The 18,817-nt window shown below is 47.2% G+C and overlaps 1 protein-coding gene across 2 annotated transcripts in view; it reads left to right on the plus strand.

Annotated features, from left to right (window-relative positions):
• The window catches only part of GRAMD1C (GRAM domain containing 1C), a 178,435-nt gene that overhangs the window by 96,371 nt on the left and 63,247 nt on the right, over nucleotides 1-18,817 (plus strand). For both annotated transcript variants that reach the window (XM_044284158.1, XM_044284157.1), the window contains 3 exons: nucleotides 559-662; nucleotides 3,922-4,017; nucleotides 5,849-5,929. In XM_044284158.1, the coding sequence (XP_044140093.1) occupies nucleotides 559-662; nucleotides 3,922-4,017; nucleotides 5,849-5,929 (281 nt within the window). The remainder of the gene's footprint in view (nucleotides 1-558; nucleotides 663-3,921; nucleotides 4,018-5,848; nucleotides 5,930-18,817) is intronic.

Consider the following 18,817-nt stretch of genomic DNA (forward strand, 5'->3'; position numbering starts at 1 on the left):
GTGTACATGTATGACGATCCAGACAGAAGCCTGTGTACATGTATGACGATCCAGACAGAAGCCTGTGTACATGTATGACAATCCAGACAGAAGCCTGTGTACATGTATGATGATCCAGACAGAGGCCTGTGTACATGTATGATGATCCAGACAGAAGCCCGTGTACATGTATGACAATCCAGACATAGGCCTGTGTACATGTATTATGATCCAGACAGAGGCCTGTGTACATGTATGATGATCCAGACAGAGACTCGTGTACATGTATGACCCAGGAACCTGTGTACATGTATGATGATCCAGACAGAGACTTGTGTACATGTATGATGATGCAGAGTCCTGTGTACACGTATGATGATCGAGAGACATGTGCACATGTGTGATGATTTTCTGCCCCCTCATCACCCAGTCATGGCCGCCTGTAGTCACCTGCAGATCTTAGGGGCCAGTGGGGGCCACACACCAGATTTCTCTCACATAACATGTAGGGGACACACAGTGTATGAGGTGCGAGGCGCTGATAATGCGTGCACATCACCTGCCTGCATTTCCTTCCAGATTACGCCTGTGCCCTGCAGAAGGACATCTTACTTCAGGGGCGCCTCTTCCTGTCCGAGAGCTGGATCTGCTTCCACAGCAACATCTTCCGATGGGAAACCTCGGTAATTCCCGCCTGACCGATATATGTGTGCCAGGGGTCGGCAAACCATAGTGTACGGGGCACAGTGCACCCACAGAGTCTCAGACAGGGGCCCAAGACGGATGCACAGTGCACCTACAGAGACAGGGGCCCAAGACGGATGCACAGTGCACCCACAGAGTCTCAGACAGGGGCCCAAGACGGATGCACAGTGCACCTACAGAGTCTCAGACAGGGACCCAAGATGGATGCACAGTGCACCCGCAGAGTCCCAGATAGTGGGACAGACAAGGGCCCAAGATGGGTGGACGGTGAACCCACAGAGTCCCAGACAGAGGCCCAAGATGGATGTACAGTGCACCCACAGAGTCCCAGACAGAGGCCCAAGATGGATGCACAGTGCACCCACAGAGTCCCAGACAGAGGCCCAAGATGGATGCACAGTGCACCCACAGAGTCCCAGACAGAGGCCCAAGATGGATGCACAGTGCACCCACAGAGTCCCAGATAGTAGCACAGACAAGGACCCAAGATGGATGCACAGTGCACCCGCAGAGTCCCAGATAGTGGGACAGACAAGGGCCCAAGATGGATGCACAGTGCACCCACAGAGTCCCAGATAGTAGCACAGACAGGGGCCCAAGATGGATGCACAGTGCACCCACAGAGTCCCAGATAGTAGCACAGACAGGGGCCCAAGATGGATGCACAGTGCACCCACAGAGTCCCAGATAGTGGGACAGACAGGGGCCCAAGATGGATGCACAGTGCACCCACAGAGTCCCAGATAGTAGCACAGACAGGGGCCCAAGATGGATGCACAGTGCACCCAAGGAGTCCCAGATAGTGGGACAGACAGGGGCCCAAGACGGATGCACAGTGCACCTACAGAGTCTCAGACAGGGGCCCAAGACGGATGCACAGTGCACCTACAGAGTCTCAGACAGGGGCCCAAGACGGATGCACAGTGCACCTACAGAGTCCCAGACAGGGGCCCAAGATGGATGCACAGTGCACCTACAGAGTCCCAGATAGTGGGACAGACAAGGGCCCAAGATGGATGCACAGTGCACCCACAGAGTCCCAGATAGTAGCACAGACAGGGGCCCAAGATGGATGCACAGTGCACCCACAGAATCCCAGATAGTAGCACAGACAGGGGCCCAAGACGGATGCACAGTGCACCCACAGAGTCCCAGATAGTGGGACAGACAAGGACCCAAGATGGGTGGACAGTGCACCCACAGAGTCCCAGACAGAGGCCCTAAATGGATGCACAGTGCACCCACAGAGTCCCAGACAGTGGGACAGAGAGGGGCCCAAGATGGATGCACAGTGCACCCACAGAGTCCCAGATAGTAGCACAGACAGGGGCCCAAGATGGATGCACAGTGCACCCACAGAGTCCCAGATAGTGGGACAGACAGGGGCCCAAGATGGATGCACAGTGCACCCACAGAGTCCCAGATAGTGGGACAGACAGGGGCCCAAGATGGATGCACAGTGCACCCACAGAGTCCCAGATAGTAGCACAGACAGGGGCCCAAGATGGATGCACAGTGCACCCACAGAGTCCCAGATAGTGGGACAGACAGGGGCCCAAGACGGATGCACAGTGCACCCACAGAGTCCCAGATAGTGGGACAGACAGGGGCCCAAGATGGATGCACAGTGCACCCACAGAGTCCCAGACAGTGGGACAGAGAGGGGCCCAAGATGGATGCACAGTGCACCCACAGAGTCCCAGATAGTAGCACAGACAGGGGCCCAAGATGGATGCACAGTGCACCCACAGAGTCCCAGATAGTGGGACAGACAGGGGCCCAAGATGGATGCACAGTGCACCCACAGAGTCCCAGATAGTAGCACAGACAGGGGCCCAAGATGGATGCACAGTGCACCCACAGAGTCCCAGATAGTGGGACAGACAGGGGCCCAAGACGGATGCACAGTGCACCCACAGAGTCCCAGATAGTAGCACAGACAGGGGCCCAAGACGGATGCACAGTGCACCCACAGAGTCCCAGATAGTGGGACAGACAAGGACCCAAGATGGGTGGACAGTGCACCCACAGAGTCCCAGACAGAGGCCCTAAATGGATGCACAGTGCACCCACAGAGTCCCAGACAGTGGGACAGAGAGGGGGCCAAGATGGATGCACAGTGCACCCACAGAGTCCCAGATAGTAGCACAGACAGGGGCCCAAGATGGATGCACAGTGCACCCACAGAGTCCCAGATAGTAGCACAGACAGGGGCCCAAGATGGATGCACAGTGCACCCACAGAGTCCCAGATAGTGGGACAGACAGGGGCCCAAGACGGATGCACAGTGCACCCACAGAGTCCCAGATAGTGGGACAGACAGGGGCTCCCTCTGGCCCTGGGATCAGTGTCCTCCACCGTCCACAGCTTCCTCCCTGAACCGTTTGTGCAAACATAGGAGGGGTCATTACCGACATCACCTTCTGTCACACGGGGCAGATAGAGGGGCGGCTGTTGGATTAGGGCCACTTGCTCTGGGGCCCACCTGGCGAGAGAGTGTGAGATGAAAGGGTTAATAGAAGGAGCAAAGAAGCCTGGAGAGGACCTGACACTCGCTCCATGGATATTATAATATCACGGGGCTCCCTGTTAGGGATTCCTGAGTTTATCGGGGGAGAGGTCCCCATCTAAGAGCGCCTCTCATGTCCATGCATTACGTGGACATGTAAGTGGCTGCCCCGATGTAGACTGTCGGAGGACTGCGAATAGTGGTCCTGACAAGTGCACCGTGAGAGCGCTACGGCCTGAGCAAAGAGACAGTTCTGTGACTAGTGGTGTCCTGTCACTAGGTAAGTGCCCCGTGGGGTGAAGGGCACAGAGTCTCCTGCTGAGTGACAGCCACCGGTGGGTTATGGAGCCTGTTCTGCTACCAGGGACAACCGCCTGAGGAGTACAGAGAGCGTCCTGTTACTATTGGCATACACCAGTGTAACCGCCAAGCTGTGTGCAACCATCAAGTCAGTGTCCTCTGTAAGAGACTGTAACCAGACGCTCGCTGCCTCCATCTGAGTAAGAGAGATTGAGTGCATATGAGTCACGGCACCCTCCTCACGGTACCATTTAAGACCAAAACTGGCCGCTAGGGGTGGCCCTCTAACTCTGCTCCTCGGGGGAGGGGCTTCAGCTGTCCTCCATTGTGGACTGGAAATGTGAATTAAAGTTTGTCACCAGATTTTCTTTACATATACTGTTATATCACTGGTACAATCCTAGCACTGATGTGCAGTGTCCCTGCAGATATGTATATCCCTGAGAGAAATCACCTCCATGACCAAAGAGAAAACGGCTCGTGTCATCCCCAACGCCATCCAGATCACCACCGAGAACGAGAAGGTGAAGCCAAAATCCTGCACTGCGCGTAATGGGAGCATAGGAGTATAATACAGGGAGGCAGTATTATAGCAGTTATATTCCTGTACATAGGGGCAGTATTATAGTAGTTATATTCCTGTACATAGGAGGCAGTATTATAGTAGTTATATTCTTGTACATAGGAGCAGTATTATAGTAGTTATATTCTTGTACATAGGAGCAGTATTATAGTAGTTATATTCTTGTACATAGGAGCAGTATTATAGTAGTTATATTCTTGTATATAGGAGCAGTATTATAGTAGTTATAGTCTTGTACATAGGAGCAGTATTATAGTAGTTATATTCTTGTACATAGGAGGCAGTATTATAGTAGTTATAGTCTTGTACATAGGAGCAGTATTATAGTAGTTATATTCTTGTACATAGGAGCAGTATTATAGTAGTTATATTCCTGTACATAGGAGGCAGTATTATAGTAGTTATATTCTTGTACATAGGAGCAGTATTATAGTAGTTATATTCCTGTACATAGGAGGCAGTATTATAGTAGTTATATTCTTGTACATAGGAGCAGTATTATAGTAGTTATATTCTTGTACATAGGAGCAGTATTATAGTAGTTATATTCTTGTACATAGGAGCAGTATTATAGTAGTTATATTCTTGTACATAGGAGCAGTATTATAGTAGTTATATTCTTGTACATAGGAGCAGCATTATAGTAGTTATATTCTTGTACATAGGAGCAGTATTATAGTAGTTATATTCTTGTACATAGGAGCAGTATTATAGTAGTTATATTCTTGTACATAGGAGCAGCATTATAGTAGTTATATTCTTGTACATAGGAGCAGTATTATAGTAGTTATTTTCTTGTACATAGGAGCAGTATTATAGTAGTTATATTCTTGTACATAGGAGCAGCATTATAGTAGTTATATTATTGTACATAGGAGGCAGTATTATAGTAGTTATATTCTTGTACATAGGAGGCAGTATTATAGTAGTTATATTATTGTACATAGGGGGCAGTATTATAGTAGTTATATTCTTGTACATAGGGGGCAGTAGGGCAGTATTATAGTAGTTATATTCTTGTACATAGGGGGCAGTAGGGCAGTATTATAGTAGTTATATTTCTGTACATAGTAGGGCTAGCTGAGCTGAATGTATTGATACCTTTTACTTAGCGATCCATTTCTTCATTGTTGAGAAAATGTACCGTACTTTTAAGCCATATGCAAATGAGCAGTTACGTGCACTTAGGGCAGGTCCACGACACTCTGTGCACCCTGTCAGCTCCCCCCTCTCCCTCTGGCAGAGAAAGCAGGAGGAGCAAGCTGTTACGGATTTAGTGGAACCACTGTGCCTCAAACTGGAAAACACTGCAAGGATGGAATCCAGATTGGAGGCAGCAGACCTACATGGCAGGACATGGACGTGGAACTTTTTCAGACTTGAATCAAGACTTCAGGATCCCAGACATACAGAAGACCAGTCCATTCAGTAACAACTGCAGGGACCACTGAACACACGACAGTAACTTCTAGAATCTGAACAGAATGGCAAACAGTGAACAAACATGCGACACTAGGGTGCACAGACTGGCTTTGGCCCGCCCTCAGTGCACTTTACTGCTCATTTACTTTTAGATCAAATATACTTTTTCTCCATAATTAAGCAACAGATTTCGAAGTGAAAGGTATCATTATATTCAGCTGAGCTAGCCCTAGACGACATTGCACCTGGGGTAGCTTTTTTCCCGCTGGCCGGCTCAATAAAAATTTTGCGTATTGCATATTAGAGATGGAGTGTGGGGTGGATATTAATGATTACATTTTTATCCTCAGTTTTTTTTCACATCATTTGCTGCAAGAGACAGAAGTTTCTTGAACCTGTTCCGTATGTGGCAGAATGTTCTACTGGATAAGGTAAGTGAGCATAATCAGGACCCGGTGATAGGTCCCTGCTTGGGGCTATAGTCCACGCTGTACCCTTCAATACAATACAATGACCACCATGTAGTGCGCCTTTTACTATAGTGCGGTTTAACACTTCCTGCTGTCCGTACGAAGCAGCTTATTATACATAGAATTAACCCAGACCCCTATTTTGGACCTATTTGAACACAGCAATTTTTAGCGTTTTTTTTTTTATCTCCAGTCTCCAAAAGCCGCAGCCTTTCTGTTTTTATATCACATAGCTGTATGAAAGCTTGTGTTTTGCAGGATGAGTTGTATAGCACCATTTTCAGGTATATACCATACATTGGGGACACTTACTAGGACATCTTTTTACGCCGGTCTGAGTTGTCTCCCCTGCACTCCCATAGTATACGGCTAATTTATGACAAGGTGTGCGCCTCATCGTAAATTAGGCACATATATGGCAGTCTGAAAAACAACGCCAGCCCCTTGCTGGCATCGTTTTTTGTCTATTTTTTTTTAAGCTCTATTCAAGAATCTCTTGGAATAGTCGTGGTGTAGTTGGCTGCTGACCCACGGGGGTTCAGAAATACCTGAAAAATCAGGCAATATTCGTAGTCGGGAAACAAGCCAAGGTCAGGGCAGGCAGAGTACATGCTAATCCGTGAAACAGGTCTAAGGTCAGGGCAGCTAGAGTACGTGCTAATCCTCGAAACAGGTCTAAGGTCAGGGTAGCTAGAGTACATGCTAATCCATGAAACAGGTCTAAGGTCAGGGCAGCTAGAGTACGTGCTAATCCGTGAAACAGGTCTAAGGTCAGGGCAGCTAGAGTACGTGCTAATCCTCGAAACAGGTCTAAGGTCAGGGTAGCTAGAGTACGTGCTAATCCATGAAACAGGTCTAAGGTCAGGGCAGCTAGAGTACGTGCTAATCCATGAAATAGGTGTCACGGAATGTGTACAGGTAACAAGGCAAAACAACATGCATAAATGACTCGCTGGATCCAAAAGCTAAGGAACAAAAGGGAGACCCCTGTAGAAGACCTGGCACTTTCCCTGGCTGCTCAGCCTATGCATAGATCCGAATGGTGGAGGTATGCATATCCACGTACCTTGACTATATAACCCCTGAGCACCCTACAATAGTGAGGGGACACGACCACCGGCTCCCTACACCAGACACGGAGGGAGTCAGGGTCACCTGGGATCCAGCAAACAGAAAATAACAGATAACAGTATAACACTTAACTTTGTAGAGGAGAGGAGAACCAAATGGGCATGCACACATACTCCAGGAAGAAATATAAGCCGCCCAGAAAAGCCTTCTGGGGAAGAATTTAAAGGGAAGCAATTAGTCCAACACATGACAGCTGAGAGAGACTAACGAGAGGAGGAGCTGAATACCACAACACAGAAAGCCAAGGAGGAGGTTCTGAAAGGCCTCTGTCAGAGCTTCTCAGCTGTCTGGTTGTGACAGTACCCCTCCCTCTACGAGTGGACTCCGGACACTCAGAACCCACCTTCTCAGGATGGGACCTATGGAAAGCCCTGATGAGACGAGAGGCTTTAATGTCCGTCACTGGGACCCACATCCTCTCCTCAGGACCATACCCCTCCCAGTGAACAAGGTACTGAAGCGAACCGCGGACAAGACGAGAATCCACAATCCCAGAGACCTGAAATTCAAGATTCCCATCAACCATAATCGGAGGAGGAGGCAAAGGCGAGGGTACAATGGGTTGAACATAAGGTTTCAATAAGGACTTATGAAAAACATTATGGATCTTCCAAGTCTGAGGAAGATCAAGACGGTATGCAACAGGATTGATGACAGACAGGATTTTGTAAGGCCCAATAAACCTAGGACCCAACCTCCAGGAGGGAACCTTCAATTTGATATTCTTGGTAGACAACCATACCAGATCACCAACATTCAGGTCCGGACCAAGCACACGTCTCTTATCAGCCACACGCTTATATCTCTCACTCATGCTCTTTAGATTATCTTGAATCTTTTGCCAAATAGATGACAAAGACGAGGAGAATCTGTCCTCATCAGGTAAACCAGAAGACCCCTCTCCCGAGAAAGTCCCAAACTGTGGATGAAACCCATATGCACCAAAAAATGGTGACTTATCAGAGGACTCCTGACGACGGTTATTTAAAGCAAACTCAGCAAGGGACAAAAAAGAACACCAATCCTCTTGATTCTCCGCCACAAAACAACGCAGATATGTCTCCAGATTCTGATTGACGCGCTCTGTCTGGCCATTCGACTGCGGGTGGAAAGCAGAAGAGAATGACAACCGAACCCCCAAGCGAGAACAGAAAGCCTTCCAGAATCTGGAAATAAACTGCGTGCCCCTATCAGAGACTATGTCTGAAGGAATACCGTGCAATTTGACAATGTGATCAACAAATGCCTGCGCCAGCGTCTTAGCATTGGGCAAACCAGGAAAAGGGATGAAATGCACCATTTTGCTAAAACGGTCCACCACCACCAGAATCACAGTCTTCCCCGAGGAACGAGGCAGGTCCGTTATGAAGTCCATGGACAGATGTGTCCAAGGACGGGAAGGAATGGGTAAGGGAAGGAGAGGACCTGATGGCCGTGAATGAGGGACTTTGGCACGAGCGCAAGTCTCGCAGGCTGCCACAAAACCCTCAACCGACTTACGAAGCACAGGCCACCAGAATCTCCGAGCGATGAGATCCAGTGTGGCTCTTACCCCCGGGTGCCCAGCAAGGACCGTATCGTGGTGTTCTTTAAAAATCTTGTGTCTTAAAGCGAGAGGCACAAACAACCTCCCAGGAGGACAAAGATCAGGAGCCTCTGACTGGGCTGCCTGCACCTCTGCCTCCAATTCAGGAAAAAGAGCAGAGACCACCACACCTTCAGCCAAAATGGGACCCGGGTCTTCAAAATTCCCGCCTCCCGGAAAACAACGTGACAGGGCATCTGCCTTCACATTCTTAACTCCAGGGCGGAACGTGACAACAAAATTAAACCTAGAAAAGAACAACGACCATCTGGCCTGTCTCGGGTTCAGACGCTTGGCTGACTCCAAGTAGGCCAGATTTTTATGGTCAGTAAATACGGTAATAGGGTGTCTGGCTCCCTCTAGCCAATGGCGCCATTCCTCAAAAGCCAACTTGATGGCCAACAATTCCCTATCTCCCACATCGTAATTTCTCTCTGCGGAGGAGAGTTTTCTTGAGAAAAAGGCACACGGTCGCCATTTGGCAGGAGAGGAACCCTGAGACAAGACCGCACCCACACCCACCTCAGAAGCATCAACCTCAACTATGAAGGGTAAAGAAACATCAGGTTGCACCAAGATGGGAGCGGAAGCAAAACTCTCCTTGATATCAGAAAAAGCCTTACGCACCTCTACTGACCAAGAAGAAAAATCTACCCCCTTTCTGGTCATATCAGTGAGTGGTTTAACAATAGAAGAATAATTCAAAATGAACTTCCTGTAATAATTGGCAAAGCCCAAAAAACGCATCAGCGCCTTCTGATTCTCAGGAAGCTCCCACTCAAGCACAGCGCGGACCTTCTCGGGGTCCATGCGAAAACCAGAAGCGGAGAGAAGAAACCCCAGAAATTGAATTTCTGGAACCGCAAACACACATTTTTCCAGTTTCGCATATAATTTATTCTCCCGCAGGATGAGCAAGACCTGACGTAAATGTTCCTTATGAGTTTTGAAATCGGGAGAAAAAATCAAAATGTCATCCAAATACACCAATACAAATTTTCCCATCAAATGATAAAAAATGCTGTTCACGAAATGCTGAAAAACGGCTGGGGCATTCATCAAACCAAAAGGCATAACCAAGTTTTCAAAATGGCCCTCAGGGGTATTGAAGGCCGTCTTCCATTCGTCTCCTTCTCTGACCCTGACCAAGTTGTATGCCCCTCTTAGATCTAATTTGGAAAAGACTTTAGCCCCAACAACCTGGTTAAACAGGTCCGGGATCAGAGGAAGCGGATAAGGGTCACGAATAGTGATACTGTTCAGCTCCCTGAAATCCAGACAAGGTCTTAAAGAACCATCTTTTTTCTTAACAAAGAAAAAACCAGCGGCAACAGGTGACTTTGAGGGTCATATGTGTCCCTTTCTCAGACTCTCAGAGATATAAGCACGCATAGCGATCCTCTCAGGTTGGGAAAGATTGTATAAACGAGATTTAGGCAGCTTGGCGTCTGGGATGAGATTAATAGGGCAATCGTACTCCCTGTGCGGGGGCAAATCCTGAACTCCACTCTCAGAGAAGACATCCGAAAATTCAGAGAGAAAAGATGGTACAGTCTTAGTAGCAACCTCAGAAACAGATGTCGTGAGGCAATTCTCTCTGCAAAAGTCACTCCAACCATTTATTTGCTTCGCTTGCCAATCAATGGTGGGGTTATGCTTAGTGAGCCAGGGCAGCCCCAACACCAGAGGGGTGGGCAAACCGCTAAGGACGAAACATGACACATCCTCAACATGAGCATCACTCACAATTAAACGGATATTGTGAACTATGCCCTTTAATGATTTCTGAGAAAGTGGAGCGGAATCGATAGCAAAAACAGGAATATCCTTTCTCAAAGCGCACACCTGGAAACCATGAGTTATCGCAAATTGATTATCAATGAGATTGACCGCTGCTCCACTATCCACAAAAATCTCACAAAAAATGTTCTTGCTCTCTAGCGCCACCCTAGCTGGCAGGACAAAACGGGAACTACAAGCAAACGGAAAACCTTCAATTTCCGCCTCAACCCTGCCAATAGTAACAGACGGAACATTTTTCAAAGATTTTTTCCTCTTTGTTTCTTTATTATACCCAGAGAACTGCCTGAATCTCCTAGAGGGACAAATACTTGCCAAATGATTAATACCTCCACAACAAAAACAAACCGTCCCATGCGGTTTGAGCTGAATCTTCTATTGTCAGAAGCAATCAACCCCAGCTGCATGGGCTCCTGCTCAGAAGGGGCTGACAGCGACTGAGACCCCTGCGCACAGAATGGGACCGCTGCACAGTCCTGGGACCGAGTATGACATGAAGGAGAGATCTCTCCTCTCTCTCTAAGACGCCTGTCAATACGAACGGCCTGAGACATAGCAGAGTCCAAAGAAATAGGCCTTTCATGAAAGGCAAATGCATCTTTCAATCCCTCTGAAAGACCATGGCAAAATTGACTTCGGAGTGCAGCATCATTCCAACCAGTATCAGCTGCCCATCTCCGAAATTCTGAGCAGTATATTTCTGCGGATTGTTTACCCTGGCATAAGAGACGTAGTCTAGACTCCGCCAGAGCAATACGATCCGGATCATCATATATCTGACCCAGGGCTAAAAAGAATTCATCCACTGAACGGAGAGGCCGTGCCCCCTCCGGCAGCGAAAAGGCCCAGGACTGAGCGTTACCTCTGAGCAGCGATATAATGATCCCCACCCTCCGTTCCTCATCTCCAGAGGAAAGGGGAAGAAGGCGAAAATGGAGTTTGCAAGCCTCTCTAAAACGCACAAAATTCTCACTACCCCCGGAGAACGTATCCGGGAGCGAGATCTTAGGCTCAGAACAAGCTCCATGAACGCAAGCTGAACCGGTCACCTGAAACTGAGAAACAGTCTTACGGAGATCAGCTACCTCCAATGAAAGACCCTGGAAGCGTTCAGCCAAAAGTGAAACCGGATCCATGCTTAAGACGGTTTTGGCGGCTTATAATGTCACGGAATGTGTACAGGTAACAAGGCAAAACAACATGCATAAATGACTTGCTGGATCCAAAAGCTAAGGAACAAAAGGGAGACCCCTGTAGAAGACCTGGCACTTTCCCTGGCTGCTCAGTCTATGCATAGATCCGAATGGTGGAGGTATGCATATCCACGTACCTTGACTATATAACCCCTGAGCACCCTACAATAGTGAGGGGACACGACCACCGGCTCCCTACACCAGACACGGAGGGAGTCAGGGTCACCTGGGATCCAGCAAACAGAAAATAACAGATAACAGTATAACACTTAACTTTGTAGAGGAGAGGAGAACCAAATGGGCATGCACACATACTCCAGGAAGAAATATAAGCCGCCCAGAAAAGCCTTCTGGGGAAGAATTTAAAGGGAAGCAATTAGTCCAACACATAACAGCTGAGAGAGACTAACGAGAGGAGGAGCTGAATACCACAACACAGAAAGTCAAGGAGGAGGTTCTGAAAGGCCTCTGTCAGAGCTTCTCAGCTGTCTGGTTGTGACAATAGGTCTAAGGTCAGGGCAGCTAGAGTACGTGCTAATCCATGAAACAGGTCTAAGGTCAGGGCAGCTAGAGTACATGCTAATCCATGAAACAGGTCTAAGGTCAGGGCAGCTAGAGTACGTGCTAATCCATGAAACAGGTCTAAGGTCAGGGCAGGCAGAGTACATGCTAATCCATGAAACAGGTCTAAGGTCAGGGCAGCTAGAGTACATGCTAATCTGTGAAACAGGTCTAAGGTCAGGGCAGCTAGAGTACGTGTTAATCCATGAAACAGGTCTAAGGTCAGGGCAGCTAGAGTACGTGCTAATCCATGAAACAGGTCTAAGGTCAGGGCAGCTAGAGTACATGCTAATCCATGAAACAGGTCTAAGGTCAGGGCAGCTAGAGTACATGCTAATCCATGAAACAGGTCTAAGGTCAGGGCAGCTAGAGTATGTGCTAATCCATGAAACAGGTCTAATATCAGGGCAGCTAGAGTACGTGCTAATCCATGAAACAGGTCTAAGGTCAGGGCAGGCAGAGTACGTGCTAATCCATGAAACAGGTCTAAGGTCAGGGCAGCTAGAGTACGTGCTAATCCATGAAACAGGTCTAAGGTCAGGGTAGCTAGAGTACGTGATAATCCATGAAATAGGTCTAAGATCAGGGCAGCTAGAGTACGTGCTAATCCATGAAACAGGTCTAAGGTCAGTGCAGGCAGAGTACATGCTAATCCATGAAACAGGTCTAATGTCAGGGCAGGCAGAGTACATGCTAATCTATGAAATAGGTCTAAGATCAGGGCAGCTAGAGTACGTGCTAATCCATGAAACAGGTCTAAGGTCAGGGCAGCTAGAGTACGTGCTAATCCATGAAACAGGTCTAAGGTCAGGGCAGGCAGAGTACGTGCTAATCCATGAAACAGGTCTAAGGTCAGGGCAGCTAGAGTACGTGCTAATCCATGAAACAGGTCTAAGGTCAGGGCAGGCAGAGTACATGCTAATCCATGAAACAGGTCTAAGGTCAGGGCAGCTAGAGTACATGCTAATCCATGAAACAGGTCTAAGGTCAGGGCAGCTAGAGTACGTGCTAATCCATGAAACAGGTCTAAGGTCAGGCCAGCTAGTGTACGTGCTAATCTATGAAATAGGTCTAAGGTCAGGGCAGCTAGAGTACGTGCTAATCCATGAAACAGGTCTAAGGTCAGGGCAGCTAGAGTACGTGCTAATCCATGCAACAGGTCTAAGGTCAGGGCAGCTAGAGTACGTGCTAATCCATGAAACAGGTCTAAGGTCAGAGCAGCTAGAGTACGTGCTAATCCATGAAACAGGTCTAAGGTCAGAGCAGCTAGAGTACGTGCTAATCCATGAAACAGGTCTAAGGTCAGAGCAGCTAGAGTACGTGCTAATCCATGAAACAGGTCTAAGGTCAGAGCAGCTAGAGTACGTGCTAATCCATGAAACAGGTCTAAGGTCAGGGCAGCTAGAGTACGTGCTAATCCATGAAACAGGTCTAAGGTCAGGGCAGGCAGAATACATGCTAATCCGTGAAACAGGTCTAAGGTCAGGGCAGGCAGAGTACATGCTAATCCGTGAAACAGGTCTAAGGTCAGGGCAGCTAGAGTATTTTCACGCATGGTTGCTAGGAGATGATAGTGATGAGCAACCCCGGACCCCATTAAAGTCTAATCACTGTATTATTTTCCCTTATAACATGGTTATAAGGGAAAATAATAGCATTCTTAATACAGAATGCTTACTAAAATCTCGATTGAGGGGTTAAAAAAATAAAAAGAATTAGCTCACCTCATCCTCTTGTTCGCGCAGCCGGCATCGTCTTCTTTTTTCTTCTTTCAGGACCTGCAAAAGGACCTTTGATGACGTCATCAGCGCAGGTCCTGCTGAATGAAGATAGAAGATCCTTCCACGTGGTGAGCGCGATTATGTCATCAAAGGTCCTTTTGCAGGTCCTGAAAGAAGAAGAAAGAAGACGATGCCGGCTGCGCGGACAAGAGGTTGAGGTGAGATAATTATTTTTATTTTTTAACCCCTCAATCGACATTTTACTAAGCATTCTGTATTAAGAATGCTATTATTTTCCCTTACAACCATGTTATAAAGGGAAAATAATAAAATCTAATACAAATCTGTGAAGAAGTCCGAGTTTGGGTCTGGGTGCCACATTCAATTTTTTTATCACGTGGTGAAAAACGCATTGCACCCGCGCGATAAAAACTGAAAAACGCTGTGACGAAAGCACCTTTGTCACTGGGAGTTGGAGAGGCCTGCTTGCCAGCCTCTTGCCCTGGGACTATGGCCTCTGGGACACTATTTGGGCATATTGGATTTTAAAGGCACTGTTTCTGCCCCTTGGACTTTTTACTGGAACAGAGTTAACATGTGGCGACGGCCATCTTAAATTGCCCAGCAGTGTTTTGCCGTCGAGTGTATGGAACTATTTTTGGCATGGGACCATGTGCACAGTGGGGCAAAAATAGGACTTCCTGTAAACTCCTGAACCTCTGAACTGATCTGGGTGATTTTTGGATAGGTTGTTCACCCAGATCGAGGCTATCAAGGGATGTTACTTTTATGGGGATATGTGGGGTTTTGGGGTGTTTTCTGTGGTTGGGAAAAATGTGTGTTTTCTGCCTGTGAGTGATTAAGTTAATGGTGTTTGGTAATTGTATCACAGGCAGAGCCCATTGAATTTTGTTAATTACGTCACTGGCAATGCCCATTGTGTTATTGATTACTTCACAGGCAATGCCCATTGTGTTATTGATTACGTCACAGGCAATGCCCATTGTGTTATTGATTACGTCACAGGCAATGCTATTGTGTTATTGATTACGTCACAGGCAATGCCCATTGTGTTATTGATTACGTCACAGGCAATGCTATTGTGTTATTGATTACGTCACAGGCAATGCCCATTGTGTTATTGATTGCATCACAGGCAATGCCCATTGTGTTATTGATTGCATCACAGGCAATGCCCATTGTGTTATTGATTACGTCACAGACAATGCCCATTGTGTTATTGATTACGTCACAGGCAAGGCCTATTGTGTTATTGATTGCATCACAGGCAATGCCCATTGTCTTATTGATTGCGTCACAGGCAATGCCCATTGTGTTATTGATTACGTCACAGGCAATGCCCATTGTGTTATTGATTACATCACAGGCAATGCTATTGTGTTTGTTGAATGTATAGTTTTTGTGTTTTACTGTAAATGATTGGCTGCTATGTTTATGTCTTCAGTTCCCAACAAGTTCCATGTGAGTGGTAACCTTGTTGGAAAATGTGTATAAAAGGCAATGCTTGTGTGGTCATAAAATAAAAACCCTGCTTTATCTTTTCATGAAGTCTTGGCTCATGTTTGGGGGATGGGATAACTACACTCTTGGGGGTTGCTATATCACAATACTCCCCCGAGTATAAGCTCTTGTAAGAGCTTGTTCCTGCTCTCTGGATTTAGGAGAGGTTCACCCACTGGAAGCTGAAGCCCTGTCTTGGATCCAGCGTGGGTGTAGGACGGCGAGACCCCAACCAAGCTGCAGCGGTTGGTGGGGTCTGTGGTGGTTCTGGTGTTCGGTGGAGTGCTCGGAGCCCTCGGGAAGCGCTAGGAGGTACCCAGCCGGGGTGCCAGGCATTCCGTTACAAATGCAATACAATCGCAGTCAAAACTGACTGAAATTGCATGCGCACTCGCGTGGGTTTCCCGCAATGCACAAGCGACGCATCCGGAGCAAATCCGGGACGCCCGTGTGAAAGAGGCCTAAGGCTTTTTTTTTGTGGGATTAGTTGTAGTTTTCATGCAGATCCCAAACCACAGAGACTCCACAGATATTCACTGTGAAGTGGAGGGGAATCCACACAGCTGCGACTGCTGGCTGGGTTTTATATCCCTAACCAAAACCCGGCCTGGAACGTGGGGAGCAGCCACCCACCCTGCACTTTGGCTGCTCCCAGTAAGAGCCGGCCCGGATCGGCTTTACAGCCACACTAAGTAACCAATAGTGTCAGTCAGCACTAGCTGCCGCTGACACTTACAATTACCGACTCTTACCTCACAAAGGACAGGAACCGCAGTGACACATACCTACCTTGGCAGAGTTTAAAAGGGTTTGTCGGCCCCTACCTGTCAGATATTGATGACATCAATATAATGATACTGCACAATCCCTATGGTGGGACTTGGGATCATTGTTAGGCCCCTGGTTGTCATGGGAACTCCTCGGCACCCTGCAATCTCTACCTCTCTAAAGACAGATGCATTGACTGCAGCATCTAAGAGGTTAAACATTGGGATCAGAGGTATACTCAATCCCAGCCATTATAGCAGTAACACGGCCTGGTGCCACATGTCATGGTGTGGGCACAGCTCCTGAGCCCCAATAATTCAGAGATGACCTTCCCTCCAGGAGATGCTACTACAGAGCAGAGGGGGTTAATGTTTATTACAGGCTACGAGGTTGCGTCATTCTGCAACTGGCAACGGGATCCTTATATGGTAAGTGATCTTAATAAGGATCACATCAAAGACGTATTATTAAAGGGGCGGCATCAGCAAAAAATGTAAAAAAACTTTTCTTGTTGAACAAGGTGATTTTTTTTCTTAATTTTCTATGAGACTATCTGTATTTACATCCTGAAATCTTGTCGTTTTCATTCTGACACTTCCTGTTCTCCAGAGATCACTTCTTAGCAGTCATCTCTTTATTATCACAGGCAGGATTACAATGACAGATAAAAACTCTGTATACATCACACAGGATCCACCAGCTTATCTACTCCCCCTCCTTGCATAATTACAGGTCACAGAGCATGCCCTCAACACTGTCCCATTGAAGTCAATGTAGTTTCAGACTACATGTAAGAGAGATGAAAAGGTCCGCACCCCTCGTACAGAAAACTGTACCCTTTAGCATTTTTGCGGATTTACTGCTCTGTTGCTATGGGTTACCATTAACCCCGTTATGGTGACAATACCACCCATATTGAACTATTGGACTGCTGTATGACTGTTTAGTAGGAACACACCAGTAGCGGGATTAATATGTCACATGTCACTTTATGTATACATGAAGCACTGTATGATACATCATGTGATGTGCCTGATGCCACTGTGAAATGTCACCATGATGTGAGTTAATGTATGCACCGCCATGTTTTAGGCCGGACAGTCCGGCTTTCCGACTCCCTGTCCTCCGTCTGGCGCAGGGCCTGGACGGACGCAGTAATGTCCTTTTGAACAGCTCACTCTCAGACAGCAGCACCGTGCTGTCTGAGTGTGAGCTGCGGGGAGAAAGTCACCCTCCCTCCCACCCCTGCAGCTGACAGAAGTTGATTTTTACCTTCATTTTTTCAATACCCGTCGGCGGCGGATTTGGAGGGGGCGTGGCTTAGCGGGACCTGGGGGCGTGTTTTTTAAGTCTGTCTTTTGAGGGTGGCCTGAATGGCCACCCTACCTGCCCCCTTTACTGTGTCATCCGCTCACTTAACAGTGTCATCCACAGCACCCTGCCCCTTTAAAGCTGACCTACAGCAGTGAAGAAAAACGGCTAGGTTGTTATGGAAACCTGGTGTAAAACTGTGTGTATGTGGAGACTAAGGGCCTACGAGCTTCTATTGGCTGATAATGGTCATGTGACCGTGTGTATGGCAGTTGGGATATGAAGAGAAAGACCTGCAGGTTTCTATTGGCTAATGTAGGTCATGTGATGTGCCATATATTTTCATTTTTTGGGGAATATCTCAGGAACTGTACAGGGAGTGCAGAATTATTAGGCAAGTTGTATTTTTGAGGATTAATTTTATTATTGAACAACAACCATGTTCTCAATGAACCCAAAAAACTCATTAATATCAAAGCTGAATATTTTTGGAAGTAGTTTTTAGTTTGTTTTTAGTTTTAGCTATTTTAGGGGGATATCTGTGTGTGCAGGTGACTATTACTGTGCATAATTATTAGGCAACTTAACAAAAAACAAATATATACCCATTTCAATTATTTATTTTTACCAGTGAAACCAATATAACATCTCAACATTCACAAATATACATTTCTGACATTCAAAAACAAAACAAAAACAAATCAGTGACCAATATAGCCACCTTTCTTTGCAAGGACACTCAGAAGCCTGCCATCCATGGATTCTGTCAGTGTTTTGATCTGTTCACCATCAACATTGCGTGCAGCAGCAACCACAGCCTCCCAGATACTGTTCAGAGAGGTGGACTGTTTTCCCTCCTTGTAAATCTCACATTTGATGATGGACCACAGGTTCTCAATGGGGTTCAGATCAGGTGAACAAGGAGGCCATGTCATTAGATTTTCTTCTTTTATACCCTTTCTTGCCAGCCACGCTGTGGAGTACTTGGACGCGTGTGATGGAGCATTGTCCTGCATGAAAATCATGTTTTTCTTAGCTTGCAGACTTCTTCCTGTACCACTGCTTGAAGAAGGTGTCTTCCAGAAACTGGCAGTAGGACTGGGAGTTGAGCTTGACTCCATCCTCAACCCAAAAAGGCCCCACAAGCTCATCTTTGATGATACCAGCCCAAACCAGTACTCCACCTCCACCTTGCTGGCGTCTGAGTCGGACTGGAGCTCTCTGCCCTTTACCAATCCAGCCATAAGGCCCATCAAGA

This window comes from Bufo gargarizans, chromosome 3 (assembly GCF_014858855.1).
Source record: "Bufo gargarizans isolate SCDJY-AF-19 chromosome 3, ASM1485885v1, whole genome shotgun sequence".
NCBI classification, from domain to species: domain Eukaryota; kingdom Metazoa; phylum Chordata; class Amphibia; order Anura; family Bufonidae; genus Bufo; species Bufo gargarizans.